This window comes from Peromyscus maniculatus, chromosome 8 (assembly GCF_049852395.1).
Source record: "Peromyscus maniculatus bairdii isolate BWxNUB_F1_BW_parent chromosome 8, HU_Pman_BW_mat_3.1, whole genome shotgun sequence".
Classification (NCBI taxonomy): Eukaryota; Metazoa; Chordata; class Mammalia; order Rodentia; family Cricetidae; genus Peromyscus; species Peromyscus maniculatus.
This window is the reverse complement of record NC_134859.1, coordinates 107,349,829-107,370,446: the sequence shown is the minus strand read 5'-3', so window position 1 is coordinate 107,370,446 and position 20,618 is coordinate 107,349,829. Positions and strand designations below refer to the sequence as shown.

At 50.0% G+C, this 20,618-nt stretch overlaps 1 protein-coding gene across 7 annotated transcripts in view; it reads right to left on the bottom strand.

Annotated features, from left to right (window-relative positions):
- LOC121831601 (E3 ubiquitin-protein ligase RNF213-like) overlaps window positions 1-20,618 on the bottom strand; it is a 112,894-nt gene that overhangs the window by 47,751 nt on the left and 44,525 nt on the right. For all 7 annotated transcript variants that reach the window (XM_076543882.1, XM_076543884.1, XM_076543885.1 and 4 more), the window contains 13 exons: window positions 20,462-20,584; window positions 18,531-18,711; window positions 16,563-16,736; window positions 16,058-16,207; window positions 13,795-14,378; window positions 12,655-12,820; window positions 11,194-11,411; window positions 9,741-9,881; window positions 9,465-9,632; window positions 7,500-8,655; window positions 6,718-6,911; window positions 6,377-6,532; window positions 684-4,289 (listed from right to left, as the gene is read on the bottom strand). In XM_076543882.1, coding sequence (XP_076399997.1) covers window positions 684-4,289; window positions 6,377-6,532; window positions 6,718-6,911; window positions 7,500-8,655; window positions 9,465-9,632; window positions 9,741-9,881; window positions 11,194-11,411; window positions 12,655-12,820; window positions 13,795-14,378; window positions 16,058-16,207; window positions 16,563-16,736; window positions 18,531-18,711; window positions 20,462-20,584 — 7,017 coding nt within the window. The remainder of the gene's footprint in view (window positions 1-683; window positions 4,290-6,376; window positions 6,533-6,717; window positions 6,912-7,499; window positions 8,656-9,464; window positions 9,633-9,740; window positions 9,882-11,193; window positions 11,412-12,654; window positions 12,821-13,794; window positions 14,379-16,057; window positions 16,208-16,562; window positions 16,737-18,530; window positions 18,712-20,461; window positions 20,585-20,618) is intronic.

The window sequence follows — 20,618 nt, the reverse complement described above, 5'->3', positions numbered from 1 at the left end:
GCCACTCCAGACAGGCTCCTGCCGTGATCCTCGAGGCAGGAAGGGTGAGGCTCCTTAGCAGAGCCACCGAGGACCACCTCAACCTCAGGACCCAAAACTCACAGCTTGGAACCTCAAGCTCTACCCATGAATTCTGCCAGAGATCTTCAGCCCCTTTGTCCTCGCATGTGCCCAGCCGCTCTAAGGAGCCTCTTAAAAATCCCATCTGCCCTCCCTCCACATCTCGTGCACAGCAGGCTTCCTGTGATGCTGACCCTAACTGCATAACACTGCCTCTCTAGGCCAGACACACACACACACACATACACACACACACACACTCACTCACTCACACACATACACACACACACTCACCCACACACACCCACACACTCACCCACACACTCACACAACACTCTCTCTCACACACACACTCACACACACACACTCACACACACACTCATAAACACACACACACACACACACACACACACACACACACACACACACACACACACTGGCCAACACGAGAACGGTGGAAGGCTGGCTACCTTGACTCACCCTCTGTGCTCAGACCATGAGGAGCCCAGTGTCAGCATGTCCATGTTACCTGTAAGTCACCCCTGCTTGCTGCCTTAAATAACAGCTTGATTCCTGACCCCAGGAGCCTAGAGCAGAGGGTGAGGCTGTGGAAAGACGGTCACCTCTGTGAAGACAGCCTGGCACTCCGGATGGGCCGTGCGCAGGTGGGCCTGCAGGAAGTCTGCAAAGGAGTTGTGCTGCTGGCTGTAGTAATACTCCTGTGTCAGCTGCCGCGCGGTGAACGAGCCCAGTGAGGATCCACTCAGTCGGACCACAGCGTCTGGCGTTGCACAATCCAGCAGAATGAACTTGGCCTCTTCAGACACCTTGCGGTACAGCTCCTCCGTCAGGGCCCTGGGGCCCTGCCTCTCCACAGCCTGCAGCACCACAGAGGCACAGGCATCAGAGTGGTAGCCGACGAAGACGTCTGCAGGACTGTACTTGTGTCTGGCAATGAACTGGTCAGCTTTCACATCCGCAAATTCACACGCCCACTGTTGCAGCTCACGCACAATGCCCTTCTGCCACTCCTCCAGCACGGTGTTGATGTCCAGGTAGTGCTTCTCCAGCCGGTTGATGAGGGGCACAGGGAACTGTTGGTACACCACATCTTTCTCTTCGATGACGATGAGGCGGAAGTCAGTGTGGACTCGGCATTTGACTCGATGGGTTCCTAGTCCAAGGTCCACATACTTCTGGCCTCCAAGGTAGACGTAGTACTGGTTCAGAGCGTCATACAGGCTCTCGTACAGGTTCTGCAGGTTCAGCAGCACCACCATCTTTCCTGTCTCCATGCAGATCTTCACCCGGTTGATGTTCCTGCAGATCTGGGTGTATTCCTGGTCCTGGGGAAAGCTGGAGCCGAAAATGATCTCAGGTTGCTGACCCTCACTAAAGAACGACTGCTGTAGGATCTGCAGGGCCACATAGTTCCTGGTCAGCACGAGCAAGTACCGGGACTCGGTGCTGTCCAGCCCCCTGCTGGATGCCTGCAGGCCACTGTAAATGTTCTGCTTGATCAGTTCCACGGTGCTGACTTCTTCCCTGTACCTGGCCTCGGGAAGACTGGCTGTAAAGATGTCCAGGGCCTGGATGTCGTCTTTCCCACTGAAGTTCCGAAGGACAGAGTGAGCGATGTCTCGCGGGGAAAGCCCCTGATTTGAAGCTTTGGCTTTGGCAAAGACCATCTTGATCAGGCTGTAATAGTCTCGAAGCCCAAAGAACTCCTTGTCCTGGGTCTGACACACTGTTTCATAGGCCTTGGCAAAGGGTGCAAAATACCCTCGGATTCGGTCCTGAACCAGCCTGTCCGAAGAGCAGATCCCCTCGGCACTCTCTATGAGCTCCTTCTCACTGGGGCTGCCACGTGACACAAAAATGCCCCGGTTCATCTTGGCAGGATCCAGAGCCCAGTTGGAAATGCCAACAAAGCCAACTTTTTTGTATGGGGCAGGATCGTCTTCAATGCACCCATCTTCCAGCAGAGGGTGCAGAGTCTTGAGGGGCATTTTGGGTGAGTCTTCTGCCAGCCCAACCTCGTCCAGCACCACCACAGAGACGTACTGCTGCAGGTCCTTGCCCTGCTGGAATCGAGCACACTGCTTGAAGGTGCCGATGATGCCTTGGGGGGTGGAGTGGGGGCTGCACTGGAACGACACCAGGTGGACCTGCTTCAGGCAGCGGAAGAGGTCAGAGAAGGCCGACGGCCCTTGCATGGCGTCTGCTACAATGATCTTGGCAAGGGATTTGGAGCTGCCGGGCTTCCCTACCAGGAAAAGGGGGATCTTAAGCTCAATGCAGATCACCATCATGAAGACATTCTCCTTCAAAGCCAGGTTCCGGGCTATGTTTGTCCGTATGGGTGCCCCCCTCAGAAAAAGATCCTGTGCGTGAGTGATCTCATCGAGGATGACCTTGCTGTCATTGTATGGTTCTGGAAGGCACTGGCCAATGGCTCTGCGGTAGGGTGCTTTCTCTTCTAAAGAGGCATGGTAACACACCCCAGTGGCCATTACCAGGGACCAGAGAACAGGATTTCTCTCAAAAGTATGTTTGCCGTCGCTGGATTCGTGGAGAAAGTCATCCAGCATTTTCAAGAGCATCTCACTGTGGTCGTGAAACCATCTGAAAACTTTCACACAGCGCTCCACATCCCGGAGGCTGACGAAGCCACATTCATTCTCCCTCTTCCTCATGAAGCTCTGAGAGGCGGAGAGCACACGAGCAATCACGCAAGCATCAGATTCCTCTACCGTGACGGAGCCCACCAGTCTCTGCACGATCTGCTGGATGTAGAGCTCCTCAGCAGAGTCATTCAGCTGTCCAAAGTCCCACACCAAAGGAATGAGGCTTGGAGGCAGAGCGTGGACTCGATACACCAGCTGTCGAAGCGGGATGGAACCCAGCCTGTCTGCTGTCTCCTCTGCTCTCACCCTATATCCCAAACCTGCAGACTCCAGGCGGAGGATCATCTCCTGGGAGTGCTTCCGGTAAGGGTTGCAAGCAGCAATGATATGCAGGCCGGAATCCTCCTTTAGGCACTCACCATTCACTGTTCTATCACACAGGACCTCTTTGATACAGCTTACGGCTTCTGTTGTGTTGGCTTCGTCAAAGAACAAGATGGTATCCAACTTGTGTTGGACCTTATTGAAGAAGGCTGTGCACTCAGCATCCATGACTCTGGAGTAGATCATGGATGGAGTTGTTCCTCCATGGACCTTCACCAACTTCATAGTTTCTGCCTCAACACTACCACGCTTGAGGTCACTAAGGAATTTGATGAGCCTGGTTTTCCCACAGCCTGTCTCTCCCATGATGATAACTGGGATCCCACACCGAAACCGCATCTCAATGGCCAGGATCTTAAGGATATTGTCCGTTGTAAGTTCATACGATTCATCAGGGTCAATGGGCCACTCAATCCCTAGAGCCAGGCAGAGTCTTTCAATCTTCTCATGTCTGGGCAAGTGATCAAAGTTGATATTGAAGGGTACTCTCTGAAGTTTCAGCCCTTGAAACAGTTCTCCTGTCATGACATTCTTCTTGATGACTTTCCCATTCGAGGGATTGATGGCATCAACATAGCCATTGTTGTTGGGCTGCAAGTGAAAACCTATGAATGTCATGGTCATGCGGTCACCATTGAAGAAAACATATGGATGGGGCTCTGACTCCCATCTCTTTCGAAGAGAGAAGGGAGCTAGGTCTTCTTCAGCAATTCCGTCCAGGGTGACCAGGTGTTTACCTGGGCTTTGGTCCGAAGTGTGAAGACTCGGAGTGGCAAAATCTCTCGCCATTAAGATCATGAAGGTTACCACAAAGTTCTTGAAGCCCCTGAGTGTGTCTCCAGTAAAAGCTGAGTTGCAGAAGACAGAAGCCTCACAGTCCTTGAGCTGACAGTTCAGAAACCAAGCGAAGTTCCGAAGCTCGGCCCAGGAAGGGTTTACCACCCCACAGTAAATCAGGAAGTGCTGCAGGCACTCCTCGGGCGAGCCTTCCACAGAGCGTTCTTTGTACTGAAATGTGTCCAGGTTCTGGTTTTGGTGGAACCGTTTTAAATACTGGTAAGGTCTTTGGAAAGCTTCACTGCTGAACTCTATTGGGTCCATTCCAGGTTCTCTGTGGCTCCTCTCGGGAGTCAGCTCCATGTCTATCACTTCCTTTGGAGGACGACAGGTAACTTTGGGGAAGATATCAAGAAACTTGAATGGAGGTACACGTGCATTCTGCAAAGAGGAAACACATGATCGCTGAACTTCTTAAACCCTGCCTTTGTGTTTTAAATCTCCAAGTCTACACTGTATTTTTAACTTGTCTCCACAGGCTGGCAACTTTTGCCTGCTGAGGTTTTAGAGAACTGAATTAGAAGACACATCCTTAACAAGGAAGCATTTTCTATAACACAACTCTGGAACCTGTGTCTTCACAACATGCATACAACTGTGTGTAGGGGTGAGTGCCAAGCCTGTTTAAGTACTCAGGTCCAAGAGGAACACATCTTCTCTGTACTGGGGTTATAGAATTAATATGCCTTCCCAGTGAGAAGTCACTTCACATACCTGGACATTAAAGAAGGAGAAAGCCCCTTCCTATACACGTGTGTCTGGCTCTGGCTAATGCTCAAAGAGGAATCAGCCTCCAGTAGCAGACTTTACTAGCTTATTATATACACCTAAGCTTCCACACCCCACACACGCTGTGGTCCTTCCATCTTCAAGTCCCAGTCCCAGGCTGTCCTTTGAACAATTTGAACAGAGAAGGGAGGCTGCGTGTCTGATCACTGGGGCAGAGGTGACATTGTCAGAATTATTTTTTACGTACACCAGTGCTGTTCCTTTGAATAGTTGTTACCCAGGGTAACCCTGCACACCTGGCAGAATTAGGCTTTCCTGGTGAGAACACAGGGGACTTAGTGGTGGTTGTGACCCGGATGCGATGCCTGCCTGAGTTTTTGATAAGGGGATGGAATTGAGGCCAGTTGTTAATCAGGGCTGTCCCCATTTGTTATGGGAGGTCAATCTCAGTGACTGAACATCTCAGCAACCCTACACTTTAGTTAGGGTGGAGAATTTCCTTCCCTACAGTTTCTACCAAGCATGGTTAGTACTCTATCTTCCGGTCATTTTGGAGACAGAGCTTTTTTATCTAACTTCTACTTCATGTAACTTGATATTTCCTAAGCAAGTTTACCAGTAAATCCCTACAGCATCGATTTTACTTCAAGTTTATCCTGAACTACTGAGAGATGGCAGCTCTCAACAGAATCCATTTTGGCTACAAGCCTGAGGTACAGCCTTGTCCCTCAGGACCACAGCATCTGTGTGCTGATGCTGAGGGAACACTGGTCTCAGTCAGGTGATTTCTCAGCCCCAGCTGACCAGCATAAATGGTCCAAGCAAAGCCAAGTGTACATGTTAGTGGTTCTGGTCTCTTGATATTTAGTCAATTCTTCGTACCCAGCTGACCGGAAACAAACACGACTCAGCCCCGAATGAGGCTTCCCTTCCCTCTGCACTTCACAAGCCACGCCTCTACGTCCATGCTGCTCTCAGCATGCTAACCTTAAGTTTCCAGATAATTAACAGTGCTCTGAGCTCTGAGCACCCAGTGGCTCAGAGTCCCAATGTCACCACAATTCTCTCCAAACACAGGGTCAGGTCTGTCACAGCAATAGCCCAGGAAACTGGTACCAATGTCTGGCCTAGTAGTCAGTGTTTGTGTTGCTGTGATAAACACCATGACCAAAAGATACTTGAGGAGGAAAGAGCTTCTTTCATTTACAGCTTTTACTATACACTCCATTCCTGAGGGAAGTTAGGGCTCAAGAGAGGAAGATGGAGGCAGGAACTGAAGCAGAAGCCACGGAGGAACACTGCTTACTGGTTTGCTCTCCAGGGTTAGCTCAAGCTGCTTTCCTGTGTTGTCCAGAACCACAGGCCTCCAGGTCAGACGGCTACCCCGCCCCAACCATGGACTCCGCCCAGCTGAATCAGTCACTAATCAAGAAAATGCCACAAACGGGCCTAGAGGCAATCTTCACATTTTTGTTTTTGTTTTTGCTTCTCTGTTTAGCTCTGGCTGGCCTTGAACTCACTGAGATCCACCTGCCCCTTCCTCACAAATGCTGGGATTAAAGGCTTCTGCCACCACTGCCCAGCCTGATCACCACCCAGCGACTTTACGGGCCATCTCCTGAGGGAACTTCTCCATTGTGGTTCCCCTTCTCAGATAACAGGTTTCTACCAGGACGACAGAAACAAACCAGGACAAGGTGTGCTCCACAAGTCCTTCTGTCGTCTGTCTCCATACGCACCCGTTTAGAAGGCCTCTTTGGCTGTACTGAGGGCTCTTGTGAGATTTCAACAACATATAAATGGCGCGGGTTCCGAAGCCACATTTCCCCGTTTACATCCATTAGGTACTGCAGAATGAGGAGTTTGAAAAGAAAGACAGGAATCCCAGTCTGTACCTACAGAAGGAGACACAGGTTTGTGAGTGTGTAGGATGGCAGCCATCACTCACACTCTGAGGACTGGCTTGTTTACCCCTTGACAGGATGCAGTTGACCAGGAAGGAGGGAGGAGGGAGGAGGCAGTCAGGCCATGGGAACCTGTCTTCCTCGAGGTCATTGGGTAGTGATGCCAGGACACTTACTGAAGAGCTCACATCAATGTGGAATATCATAGGCGTCTTCTGATAGTTCCTCTTCAAGAACGGCAGGAGGGAGCTCAGGACTCGGTTCTCATCTACGTGAGGGTCTGTCAGTCTAATAATTTTTAAAGGCACCTTTTCATCCGCGAGCTTCATTTTCAAGTTTTCGTGCAATCTGTTCACATAGAGTGACTTTCCTGCAATATGAACATAGACATTAGACCCAAATCTACAGACAGAGAGTAAGACAATAGAGATGCCATAGAAGTTACTCTTTGTTTAATTCAGACAGATGCAATGGACCATCACTGCCTACTGGCTTCGTGTCCTTCGAATCCCTGGGTTCCCTGTCTACCACCCACTGACCAACGTTGCCTCTCCTTGCTACTGGTGGTGCGCCTAAGTCAGGAAGGCAGGAGCAGGTGCGTGGAGGACAAACTCTCTCCCACCTAAGAGTGTGGTTCAGGGAAGAGGGGACAGGATGGAAGGAAACAGAGAGCAACCAAAGAATCGTCTGTTTTTTCTCAGCCACAACCAACATAGACAGCAGAGGTCGGGAGTTTACGAGGAAGTCAAACTTCAGAACATATCCAGAGGGGAGGGAACGGGGCTCTCGGGAACTGCCCAGTTTCCAAAACTAGGCGAAAAAGGGTACTGGTCTACAGCTAAAGAGGAGCCAGACCCCTGAAGAAGGGCTTCATCTGAGTCTCCCCTGCTGGAGGAGGAAGCATCATTGGGCAGGGTTTGGTAAAGGGGACCTCTCTACCCCCAGGTACTTTCATTACCAACACCAGCTCTTTCAGAGGTCACGATCCCAACACACATCCTGTCTCTGAATACAGTCGCCGCTGACGGGGTCTGCTCTGGGACCTGATAATGGTTCTCCAGGTAGGCCTGGATGTCCGGCAGTGGGGCCTGGGGAACCAGGGGGACTTTGTGCTGGCTGAAGGTGGAGGGGAGGTAGCAGTGCTCCCGGGCAGCATCACAGACTATCACCAACTGGTAGTCTTCACGGTGGCACTGTGTGCACAGGTCCTGGAAAAGCTCCTCTGCCCGGCAGCCCACTTCATAACTCAGCTGGTCGGCGAACAGCAAGCTGTAGACCTTGTCTTCCTGGGAGCCCAGTGTGAGGCAGCGTCTCAGGAGCAGTTCCACCTCCTCCACTGTGGTCCCCGGGGTGCAGAGCAACACCTCATCGAAGGTTGGCAGAGGCTGCCTGGGGGCCTGCATATAGATGGCCAGTGCGGCCAGCAACACCTCAGAGTGACCACACAACACCAGGTTAGGCTGGCCAACCTGCAGGCCTTTGGGGAGTGGCCGCTTCACGGGACAGTCCGCCAGTGTGGCCAGCTGAGCCAGGCAGCTGCCCAGGGCATCCAGGTCCAGGCAGTCGGGCAGGAAGGCACTCATGCACACTATGGATTGTTCCATGATAACCCGAAGTTTGCCCATTAAGCTGGACTCAGAAAGTAGCTGCCGAGGCAGATTTTCCACAGCCTCAATCCGGCAGTGTCTGGCACCATTGCTTTCACAGGACCCGGTGACTTCTGAGATGTCACGTACAGTGCAGTTGTTTTTGATGAAGGACAGCATCATGAGGGCAGCTTCGCTGGGTCTGGGTTTCCCGAGCTCACTGCTCAGATAGACCAGCTGCTCAGCTGTGTAGAAGTTGAGGTAAAAGTGTTTGGCTCTCTTCTGAGTGACTACCGCTTTCCAGTGGTCTAGGAAGTCCTCCATCTGCCTGCAGAGGGCTCCCAGGAGCTCGATGATATCACCACTCTCTTTCAACTGGTTCACCAGCTCCAAGCCAAAGTCCATGAGGATGGAGATGCCCTGCCTGGGGCAACAGTAGACCGCAGCAGTCCAAGTCCTGAAGAGCATGTTGCCTGCACAGTGCAGGTTTATGAAGGCATGCACAAGCCGCTGCATGCTGCTGAAGACCTGGGGGAATGGGAGCCATGAGGCCAAGGGAAGACACAGGGACCTACACATGCTGACCCGCTTTCCAGCTCCAAGATCTTAGACTCCTGTCACTGACTCATTGGAGCACACTCACAGAAATCTACCTAATAGTCATTATACAACAGCTATTCCTTCCATAGTTAAAGAGTAACCTTAATAAGAGGCCTCCCTTCTTTTTTTTCTTTTTATTTTTTTGAGACAGGGTCTCACTATATAGCTCTGACTATCCTTGAGTTCCCTGTGGAACCAGACTGGACTGATCCCCCTGCCTCTGCCTCCTGAGTGCTAGGATTAAAGGTGTGTGCCACCATGTCCAGGGAAAGAAAAAAAGATGTCAATATAAAGACTATGCACACGTGTGTGTGTGTGTGTGTGTGTGTGTGTGTGTGTGTGTGTGTGTGTGTGTAAAAGCAGGGTCTCACGTTACCAGGCTTTCCTCAACAGGAACGTAATACATACTTGCCAGTTTTTAGAGACAGCAAAGTGACTGTTTCTAAGAATACCTAGTGGTCATCTCTTCTCCACAGCTGGTGACAGTTCCTGCTGAGGCTCTTGGGGAGGACCTGCTGCTCTCAGGTCTGTCCTATTTCAGATACTTCTCTGGGGTTGTGGTTTGGGGTGCCATGCACCCTTCATACCCATTAGCATCACCCTCTAGGTATCAGAGCAAAGCTCTGGGTCAACCAAAAGCCAACGCAGACCCTCTCCACAACTCAGTAAGGAAAGTGGCTGGCCCAGCTTGAGGCCAGAGTGGCCCTGTGGGGAGGAGCACAAACCCAAATGCTCACCTCAGAAAACTTCTCCACTTCCACATTGCTGCTGTGGTCTTTCTTGCCAGACATTAGCATAAGCTTATTTAAAAGCTCCTTCAGCTCTTCTGTGGAGTAGGTGCGGACCCCGTCTCGGGCACCATGGTCGTCAGGGAGAAGAAGGTGTAGAACAGTGTCTGGGGAAATCTGGGAGGCAATGCACACTGGAAAGTTAGTTTTTGGTGCAGAGTTCCATGACTTTATAGCAAGACCTCAGAGCCATGCAAAACCGCACCAGGACTTTGGGAGACTCACCTTCTGACCACCTTTGGGTGCCTCAATAACATAGATGCCTCTGTTGTTGATAGCTGTGGCCAGGGACAGAGACGAGAGCTCCACAGATCCATGGCTTTCCTTCACTGTCTTCAGCCACTCCAAATTTCGGGCAGAATCTTGCTATTGGGACAGAAGCAGGAAGCAGGCTGGAGTGAGCAGCCATTTTCCATTGCCACCCTCCACCTCTGCTCTTGCTGGGGTACAGCTGCCCCACACCCCTCCCCCAGCACTCATGCTGTGTCTCTATGCTCTGTCTCGTTCCTGGGGTCCTGTCACTCAGCATATTTTCAGTCATGCTTCCACTGCTTTCCGTGAAGCCCTAGCTGGCAGGTGTAGGGGAATTGGATTTATTTGTTGTGAGTGGGGAACAGCCACACACCCACTGCAAAGAGCTTACCACCCCCACAGTGAGATATCAAAAAGAGTGGCGTGGAGCCCTAGGCTGGTTTTGTTTTGTTTTGTTTTTTAAAATTTCTTATTTGGAGCCAGGCTTGGTGCGTACACCTTTAATCCCAGCACTTGGGAGGAAGAGGCAGGCAGATCTCTGTGAGTTAGACGCCAGCCTGGTCTCAAAGATCTACCTGCCTCTGCCACCTGAGTTCTGGGATTAAAGGTGTGAATCACACCTGACTTGGTTTTTAAATTTTTACTTTATTTTGTGTGTATAAGTATTTGTCTCATGTATGTATATGTACAGTGTGAGTGCCTGGTGCCATGAGAGGCCACACGAGGGTGTGGTACCCCTGGAATGGAGCAATGGAAGGTTGGGAGCCACTGTGTAGGTGCTGGGAACCAAATCTGGGGCCTCTGCTAAATCAGTAAGTATGCTTAACTGCTGAGCCATGCCGATTTCAGGGTTCTGAGGAGACCAGAGTAAGGAAAACATGCATTACAGCTGTCATTTGGATGTGGGCTTTTCACAGAAAGTTTGCAAACTTCCCTCTGTATGCATTCCACTTCGTCTTCAGTCCTGAGGCCACGCCAGTATCTCAATTTGATGGAAAGTGAGGAAAGTAAAATCAGACCCCAGTACGGAGGTTTGTGTCTGTGATGAGCGTGTGTACACTAGTACACTGTTGTGTGCAGGTGCGTGTGCATGTCTACAGACACGGTCATGGAGGCCAGAGGACAATCTCAGTGGTTGTTCCTCAAGTGCCAATCATGGGAAATGCTCAAAGTAATAGAACAAAATGAGAAGGACCATTTAGAGAAACCCACAGGCAAGATTTCACAATGTTTTCTTCTATGCTTCATGTGGCAGAGACCTTCCGTTTCCACAATGACATTTTGTCTATGCCTTCCCGACTCAAGACAGAGAAGACATCTGTCTTGGGGTCTGTCATGAATCAGCGACATCAGTGGCAGCCTTGCCCTTGGGGTCACTGATAGTCAGCTATTACACTTAATAGCCTTGGATCCTGAGTAGACTCACCAGCTTACTGGGCAGGTCCTGGTCATTGTCCAGGGCCCTCCACAGTTCCTGCAGATGATGCATGAACTCACAGAAATCTGCACCCGAGTCCATCTTGTACAGCAGGGAAGCATAACCCTGCACGGCATCATGGAAACAGGCCACCCGGTCCACGTCGATGTCGTTCTCCCCCGCCGAGATGGAGGCCAGGTCCACAAACACCTTGAGTTCATTGATGTCTTGAGAGGAGCAGAGGGGAGGTCAGCACATGGCCATGCTGAATTTGGGGCAGTAATCCTAAGTGAAGCTATAATCGGACACCAAGCTAATGTCTTGGTTTGACCCGCTCCCTGTTTATGCTAAGAATGTAAAAATATCATCTATTGACTGATATCTAACATCTATCAGACAACAGTGTTCCAGGCATCATACTAGGCTTGCTGTGTACCTTATAGCCTTGAATCTACCACACAACATCACTTAAACTACCTAAACATAGAGACCTAGGCTCAGCTAGAAGAATATGTGGACAGTGAGAAAACTGAGATAGCTCTCCACAGGCTTCTGACCACTCAACAGATATGCATGGAAAACCTTCATGGGGAGTTACAGACCACCCCTCTGGGAAAGTGTCCTTTGGAAGAAAAGGTTAAATGGGGAGGGGAAGCTGGAGTGATGGCTCAGTGGTTAAGAGCACTGGCTGCTCTTCTAGAGGATCCAGGTTCAATTCCCAGCACTCACATAAGAATTCACAATCATCAGAAATTCCAGCTCCAGGGGATCTAACAACTTTTTCTTACCTTCTGGGCACCATGGATGTGAGGGTGTACAGATACACATGCAGGAAAAACACCCATACACAAAAAATAAAAATAAAATTATTTAATTAAAAAAATAAAAAGACACTGGATGGTGGTGGTGTATGCCTTTAATCCCAGCACTTGGGAGGCAGAGGCAGGCGGATCTCTGCGAGTTTGAGGCCAACCAGGTCTACAGAGCAAGTTCCAGAACAGCTAGGACTGTTATATAGAGAAACCTGGTCTTGGAAAACCAAAAATAAATAAATAAATAAATAAATAAATAAATAAATAAATAAATAAATAAAAAGAGTGCTGTGATGCCTCCATGGTTAAGAGCAATTGTTGGCCTTACAGGAGATCTAACACTATTAACATGCAAAACAATAAAATAAAATAAAAAGGCTATAAAGGAGGCTGGGTTTGTACAAAATGACCTTCAGCTATTCACAGCAAGCAACCTTAATATACAGGGAGCAGCAAAGGAAAAGTTTCTACACATAACCTGAGAGTCGTCATTGGAACAAAATAACCCCCCAGTGAATGAGACAGACTCTGCCCCTTTGCCTCAAGAAGGCAAGGAGCAACTTTCCTGGCCTTAGTACAACCTCAAGTACCAGAACCTCACAGAGGACCATCTGGCGCCACCTGCAGGACCCAGGCAAGCCTAAGGGGCTGGCCATACCTTCCAGGGCCTCATGCAGCCAGCCTACAAGCTCCCCCTGCCTGGAGAGTTCCTCTAGGCAGCGGTGGCGGGGCTCACTGATGTCTTGGAGCAGCTTCTTGGCCTGGATGAACTCTGGGCTGATCTGCTTCAGTTTCTCATGAAGAAAGCTCTCAAAGGAATCCGCCTGGAAGATGAAGTTCAGTATGTAGTGGCACTAGTTAGCCAAGCCTAGTCTTCAGGCAGCCACCACCCACAGCAAGGGCAAGGCTCACTTAATGGAGGACAATCCTCCACTGTTCGTCCACCTCCTGCCCTCCCTACACCTCCCACTCCACACCAAAGCTTACATGGTCTCTGAAATCTGTCCCTCCCCATAGCACTACCAGATCTCTGTCTCTGTCTCTCTGTCTCTGTCTCTGTCTGTCTGTCTCTGTCTCTCTGTTTCTGTCTCTGTCTGTCTCTGTCTCTGTCTGTCTCTGTCTCTGTCTCTGTCTCTGTCTCTGTCTCTCTCTCTGTCTCTCTCTCTCTCTCTCTCTCTATATATATATATATATATATATATTACTTATCACGGATCAGGCCCAAAGGCGACTATGATGGCACATACCTCCTATTTCAGCACTTGGGAGGCAGAGGCAAGTGGATCTCTTGTGAGTTCCAGGCCAGCCTGGTCTACAGAGCAACAGCCAGGACCCAGAGAAACCCTGTCTCAAAATAGAAAAAAAAGACTTCCCATCTTAGCTGCCAGGGGTCATGGGTCACTTGCTGCTGCCTAGACCTGCAATGGCCTCTGGGACAGGTGGCCTTCCTTCATTCTGAGATCAGAGCCATTATTAAAGAACATGGCAAAAGAGGTCATGAATTTGAAAGACAGCAAGGAGAATTTGAAAATGGGAGAAATGAGTAATGATAATCTCGAAAATAAAAAAATTAAAAAACAAAGAATGTGGCCTCCTCTTCTTGAATTGCTGATCCCCTGATGGATGGATGGCCTGAAACTCACTGGCTCAGGAGCTAGCATTACTCAAGAAGAAAGCTTTGCTGCCCATCTGCTTCCCATCCCCCACACCACCCATACCCACCAAGTCAGAAGGCCCTGAGCTCTCAAGAACACTCAGGTTGGCCCTCGCCCCTCAGGAGAGCCAGCAAACCACTTACAAAGTTTAACAACGTGTCAAGAACACTGAAGTCACCAGTCACGCCCAAAGTGCTTCGGACCTGAAAAATGACCCTGGCAGAGCTGACGGCCTGGTGCAGGCTATGGTATTCTTTGATCTGCCCAACACGCTCTGAGATCCAACCTTTTTGGTCCTGGGGGTCCACGGTGCACATGGACTTTAGGTCAACAGTCAGCTCATCATATTTATCTACAAAGTCTCTGAAGATGTCATCAACTTCAGCAAAGGTGATCTCTCCGGACTTCACGTTCTCATAGAGCCTGTGGAATTTCGCGTAGCAGGGGCAGTACAGGCATTCACAGGCGTCTGGGAGCAAAAGCTTCAACTCTCTGTGGTCCTGATTCAGAGTACTCAGCAACTCTGCCGTCTCTTGCCAGAAAACTTGGAAGATGTGGCTGTCTTTTAGGGAGTCTAGCTGTCTTGCAATTTCTCGGATCTCAGGGCACAAGAAGTAATGTGTCTTCCTTTTGGGGAATGGGGAGCCAGGTAGCTTTATCACAGCTTCATTGAGTTTCTTATTGCTGAGGTCTTGAGAGTGTATTGCTTCAATATTTCCAAACTCCACTGTGGAAACCAGAAGAAAAGGTTAGGTGTTAAACCTCTTTTCTTGTATTACATACCCCCTTTCCCTTAATACTTTTTAGATGGAGTTTCTCTGTGTACTCCTGGCTGTCCTAGAACTCGTTTTATAGACCAGCTGCCTCTGCCTCTCTTACTGGGTTAAAGGCATGTGCCACCAGTGCCTGGCATCACTTCTCTTTCTTAGTGAGGGTAAGAAGATCTGAACATGTAGCCGGGCTAGCCTTCAACTAATCATCCTCCTGCCTCAACCTCCTAACGGCTGGGATTGTGGATCTGTACCCGCAGAGGCAGGACTAGAGTTCTTTCCTCGGCCCTGGGGACAGAACCTACTGCCCTGCAGCATTAGACAAGTATTGTGACCACTGGGCCTCGTCCTTCTCCAGTCGTTTCTCTAAGAAAACTCAACACTAACATTTGGGTTCTTTTCTCCATAAAACACACATCTCCCCCCCCCCCAACCCTGGTTTTGTTTGTCAGTTTTCACAAGAAGGAAAACATTGTAAACTCCAGGTACGAGGTCAGTTGGGAAACATACACCTATGTCTCATTCCCTTCTAAAGCTCACACTAATTATAAAATAGAAATTGTATCTTTAAGGTCAGAAACTGGCCAGAGGGAGATGGATCTCTGTGAGTCTGGGGGTAGCCTGATCTACAGAGCATCCAGTGAGGGCAAGTATGTCCCACGCAAAGAAGCAGTAACCAGGACGACCCCAGGCTTCCCAGCAGCACCAGAGAGATGGCCAGGAGTGACACGTGGTTCCCAGGCCGTGCGTGACTCACAACCTTCCCTCTGTTCCCAGACGAGCAATGCACGAGAACTGGGCAGACGTGCATCCACTCAGACGGTGAGCGCCTCCGCCTCCGTCTCAGGAAGGTAGCTAAGCTGTGAGTGCCAAATACCGAGTCAGAGCAAGAGGACGGCGACATCGATGGGAACACACTCAGGAGGAGGCACATATGGACCAGCAGGGTGAAGAGCAAGCCCAGGGCTCCCTCACCCATCTAGTGATGATGAGGATGAGGGACCCCATCTTGGGAGTCAACAGATAGTTGTAGCACATAAAAGTCAGAGAGATGCCTGCAGGCATGGACTTGGAGACAGAGGTGATGCTGATTCCCTCAGGCAAACACAAGTGAACTTGGATTAAAAATTTTTTGATCCCTGGAACCCATATAAATGTCAGGTGACTATGGCAGCCGGAATGTATTTCTAGCCTGGGGAGGCAGGGATGGAGGAATCCCCAGAGCAAACTGACTAGCAAGGCTAGACACATCAGCAAGCTCTGGGTTTGATTGAGAGAACCTGTCTCACTGAATAACGTGAAAAAAGGTAGTGGCGGTGTACACCTTTGATCCCAGTGTTGGAGAGGCAGAGGCAGGAGGATATCTTTCAGTTCCAGGCCAGCCTGGTCCACAGAGGACAGCCATGGCTGTTACATAGAGACACCCAGTCTCAACAATAACAAAAACAACATGAATAAGGTGAAAGAGGTCTCAAGAATGCATCCCATATCAACCCTGGGCCTCCACAAGCACACGCACAGACATATACTTATGTGCCCACCCAAGCTCTGCCCCTATGCCCACCCGCCCTCACCTTCCTCGGCCCCTCCCCAAGACCCCTCAGTTCTTCAGTACCACTCCTGGGTGCCCACCCACCTTGCACGAGGTGTTTCACTCTCCCAAACTGCCTCAGGAGACTCTCCACGTATCTCTTTTCTCGCTTGAGGAACCGCAGATCATCCTCTCTCATCTCCAGCAAGTCCTTCAAATCACAGGCCTTCTCTTGGAGTGGCAGCCGTATTCTGTCTGAAAAGTAACTTGACAGCTCACACAATCCCGCTTGCCTTCCATGTAGCTGCTTTCTGCTGCCTCGCTCTGCACATGCTCCATGGTCAGGGCAATAAGGAGGGACCAGGAAGACGCCAGCTCAGCCAGTCTCTGAGGACGGTGGAGCCATGTGCTCGGCAGCATGGAACAGAGCAAGCTCTTACTGCCCTCACTCTACTGCCTTCTCAGGATATTCCTCAGAAGAATAAACCACAGCTTCTCAACTTGCTGACAACAACTGCTGGCGGATACAAAGCCCAGAAACACATCCTGCCCTCAAAATGCCATATCCAAGCTCAGCAGCCTGAAGGTGGTTTCTCAACTTCATACTTACTTAAGTTCCAGATTTCAACAAACTGAGTCCTGTGCTCAAGGATCAACTCCAGCTGCCCAACCGCAATGGTGCCGTTCTCGAGTTCCTCTGCAGCCTTTTGGAACACAGACTCAGCCGTGCCCAGCAGCTGCCTGCCTTCCCCTGTGATGTGTTCTAAGATTTTCTCATTGGTTCCTGATCAGAGAGAGCACACAGGTCAGAGCCTGGGTCTGCTGACCCCATCAGTTCCCACCACGCATCCCTGATGACTCTTCATGGTACAGCAGCAGTCGGCAATGTTTTCATGTGACACACTTGACTAGTGCATGGCTTCAGGTTCGCATGTCCTGCCCACCATGCCCTGCGGTAGTGTACTGTGTGAAACTGACAATCAATTTAGATCGCAAGATTTTCAATACATTTACTTTTAACCCTCAGAAAATCTCTCTACTGGTATCATTAGATTTGTGTTAAGAGCATGTTTATCTGTATCATTGAAAACAAAGTAGCCTTATCCATCATGGTAGATCATAAAACAACTGGGTACAGTGGCACACGCCTTTAATCCCAGTACTCTGGAGGCAGAGGCAAGCAGATCTGTTAGTTCGAGGCCACCAAGGTCTACACAGCAAACTCTAGACCAGGCAAGGCTACATGGTGAGGCTCAGTCTCAGAAAAACAACACACGAACGAACTGAGATGCTAGAGAAACCCTGGTGGGTCCGCACGTGGAAATTATTCCATGATGCAAACAGAACTCAGCTGTTGAGCAATGGGAAGACAGGGAGGAGCTTTAATGCAAATCGCTATGAAACAGGCAGTCTAAGGCCACACTCGTTAGAGATTCCAATATGGGATCATCCAGAAAACAAACCACAGGGCAGCGCATAAGGAGAGGGCTACAGATCCTCGGGGCACTGAGTTCATTGTGTTGACTGTGATGCCCAAGCATGCCATCATACAGCTATTAAAACCTAGAGAACACTTACGAACCCAGACTTAACAGTATGCCAGCACTGACCAGCTCACACACCCACACACTCCAGAGCATGGGTGCTGGGGAGCTGTGTGGGAGCTATGTTTTCTGATGAATTTTTCTAGACAATGTATTAATGAAATACAGACACGTGATACTCCCAAGCTAGCTAAGAGCAGAGGCATGTGGCACCCACATCAGCAGCCACACTTTTTGCCTCACTCCTCACAAGCTGTTAGGGACTCCCTGTTGGGCTGACCAATGGTCTGGTGAAAATGAGAATTCCAGCCTCACCTGGGCTTTTAGTTCCAAACCTGGCACATTCCTGCTACAAGATCTGAACACAGCAGCTCACACAAGACACATGAGAGATTTCAGGGAAGACATAGCACTTGGGGCTGTGTATGCTGGGAGGACCAGGTGGGAGGGACTTCCTGTTCTGTTAATTAATCAGTACTGTTCTCAAAGTAACAGCTCTGAAGTCTGTGTGTGTGTGCGCGTGCGCGCGTGCGCGGGCGTGTGTGCTCTCGAATGCATGTGTAGGCAGTCCATGCATAGAAACCAGGGTCTCTCTCTGAACCTGAAGCTTGACTCAGCTGGAAGCCCAGGGATGCTCTGTCTCTGTCTCCTACCCTGCTGGGCCTCCTCCCCAGCTGCCGGCCCATCTCCTCAGCCCAACTTTAGTTCTTGATTCTATCTGCGGACCAAAGCCAGTCAGTCATCTATGCTCTGCACTTCACATCCCCTCATCCGGAGCGTGAGGCCTTCGACTGTCAGGGAGGCAGCATCAAGGACAACATGGCCGCAAAGGGGCTAGTACCCAGCAGCACTCAGTCAACTCTGACTTTGGTCTTCTTCAAGATGCCCATGCCTGTCTAGGTCCCTCCATCCAAGGTACTTCCTTCATCAGTACAGGCCAGCTGAATGTCAGGTCTGGTTTTCTGTCCTGGTCCGCTCCCAAAGGCCAAGAGCATACCACCCTCACCAAGCTCCCCACAGCCACCTGCACATACCACACAGTTTGAAGAGGTGCCTCACATCTGGCCACGTAAGTAGGTATTTGAAGATCTCATCCACGTCAAGCACAGCCTTCCCGTTGTGCACAGGCCAGGACTTGGTTATCACAGCAGACAAGAGAGTACCCAATTTCTGCAAATCTTGACAAGAGAGTCCCTGGAGGATACTGGTCTGAGACTATAAAGAAAATGAGTAAAAAGGGGAAATGTAGTGATGTCTTATTAGTTTGTTTTAAAGTAAGAGAAATGTGAAAACTGGGTGTGGTGGTATATAACACTAATCCTAGCACTGGGAAAGGGGAGTTGTAGGCCAGCCTTGGCTACACAGAAAATACAAGGCCAGCCTGGGCTGAGCCCTTATCTTATATGATTTTTTCAAAAACTGTCCTTGAAGGACTGAATGTAGGTAATGAGTATGAGTTATGGAAGAAGATGCAAAGCTGATGGTCTTTGTCATTGTGACTGTCGTGGATGTTTTTGTTTGTGGTGGTGGACAGACACCTAAAAAAATCTGAGAGTGCAATTTCACAATCCAACAGGAAGCCCACACCTTCCATCCCTTCCGTTCTAACCACAGACAAGTTTGCTGTTGGGGTTGGTTAACTTCAGAGTGTGGTTTTATGGGTTGTTTAATTGCAACTTTTTTTGTTTTTTGTTTTTCGAGACAGGCTTTCTCTGTGTAGCTTTGCGCCTTTCCTGGGACTCACTCTGTAGACCAGGCTGGCCTCGAACTCACAGAGATCCACCTGACTCTGCCTCCCGAGTGCTGGGATTAAAGGCGTGCGCCACCACCGCCCGGCTAATTGCAACTTTTTTATAATGTAGTTTTTCTTTTTTGAAGTTATGCTTTCAATAATATTTCAAATCTATTCAAAGTAGTTCACAGAGCCTCAAAAGAAAAAATGTTCACTGGGGTATGAACCAATGGCTAAATGCTTGCATAGCATATGAAAAGTCCTGTTTCAGGCCAGAAATGGCACAGAGGATAAAGGTGTCTGCTGCCAAAGCCAACAACATGAGTCCAATCCTTGGGACCCATGTGGTGGAAGGAGAGAACTAACGCCTTGAAAGATGGCCTGTGATCTCCATGCATGTGTGCACACCCAAACACACACAGACAGAGCACATACTCACAGACACACAGACAGACAGACACACACACACACACACACACACACACACACACACACACACACAGCAATGCTCTAATATAATAAAAGTTAATAAAAGGAAAAGTAGAAATCCTAACACCGCGTTGAGCCTTCTCATCACACACATGACCAGCAGAGTTTGGACAAGGTGCTCAGGCAAATCAGTAGGGCAGCACCATCTGGTCTCCACGCACAGAAACGGACCTTTACCTCAGAAGGAACTCAGGTGGAAGACTCAAGGGCTTCAGTAGAGCTAAAACTACAATAACTAGGGAAGCAGGTCAGTGAGTGCGCCTCACACAAAGCGTTCTTTTCTCGGTCACTGCACAGGCAGGAAGGAACAGAAAATAGTGCAGACCGGCAGCAGGGCTCATGGGGGCCTGAGGCTCAGCCTGTGAGACGGCTGGGGCAAGGCCTGTGTGAGCAGCTGTGAGGTTCTCGCCATGTAGCCCTGGCTGGCCTAACACTCGCTACATAAACCAGGTTGGTCGTGAATTCAGAGGCCACCTGCATCTGTCTCCCAAGTGCTGGCATTAAAGGCATGAGCCACCATACCTGGCCTAGTAGCTGTGGTTTTGCGTGGCCTTAACAGCCCAAGGAATCGGAAGCCATGCTGCCTGTCAAGGAGTTGGATGAGAACACTGGATCTCAGCCCATAGCTCTGGGCACAAGAGGGGACGATCCGACCCTGTAGGGTCTCAGAACGTGCAGGCTTCAGCAGCCTTTGGCAGGCCATCCCAGAAACCCCTGTGAACCCACACTGGAAAGGCTACTGACCTGGTAGACAGAGCTCACGGCTTCAATGAGACACTTCTCAAAGCTCCTGGCCACGCTGTCATGGAGTTCACCATAATGCCACTGACTGCTGCAGAAGACAGAGATCTGCAACCGGGGCTGCTCCTGTAGACAGGCAGGGGGGTGTGAGGGCTGTAGG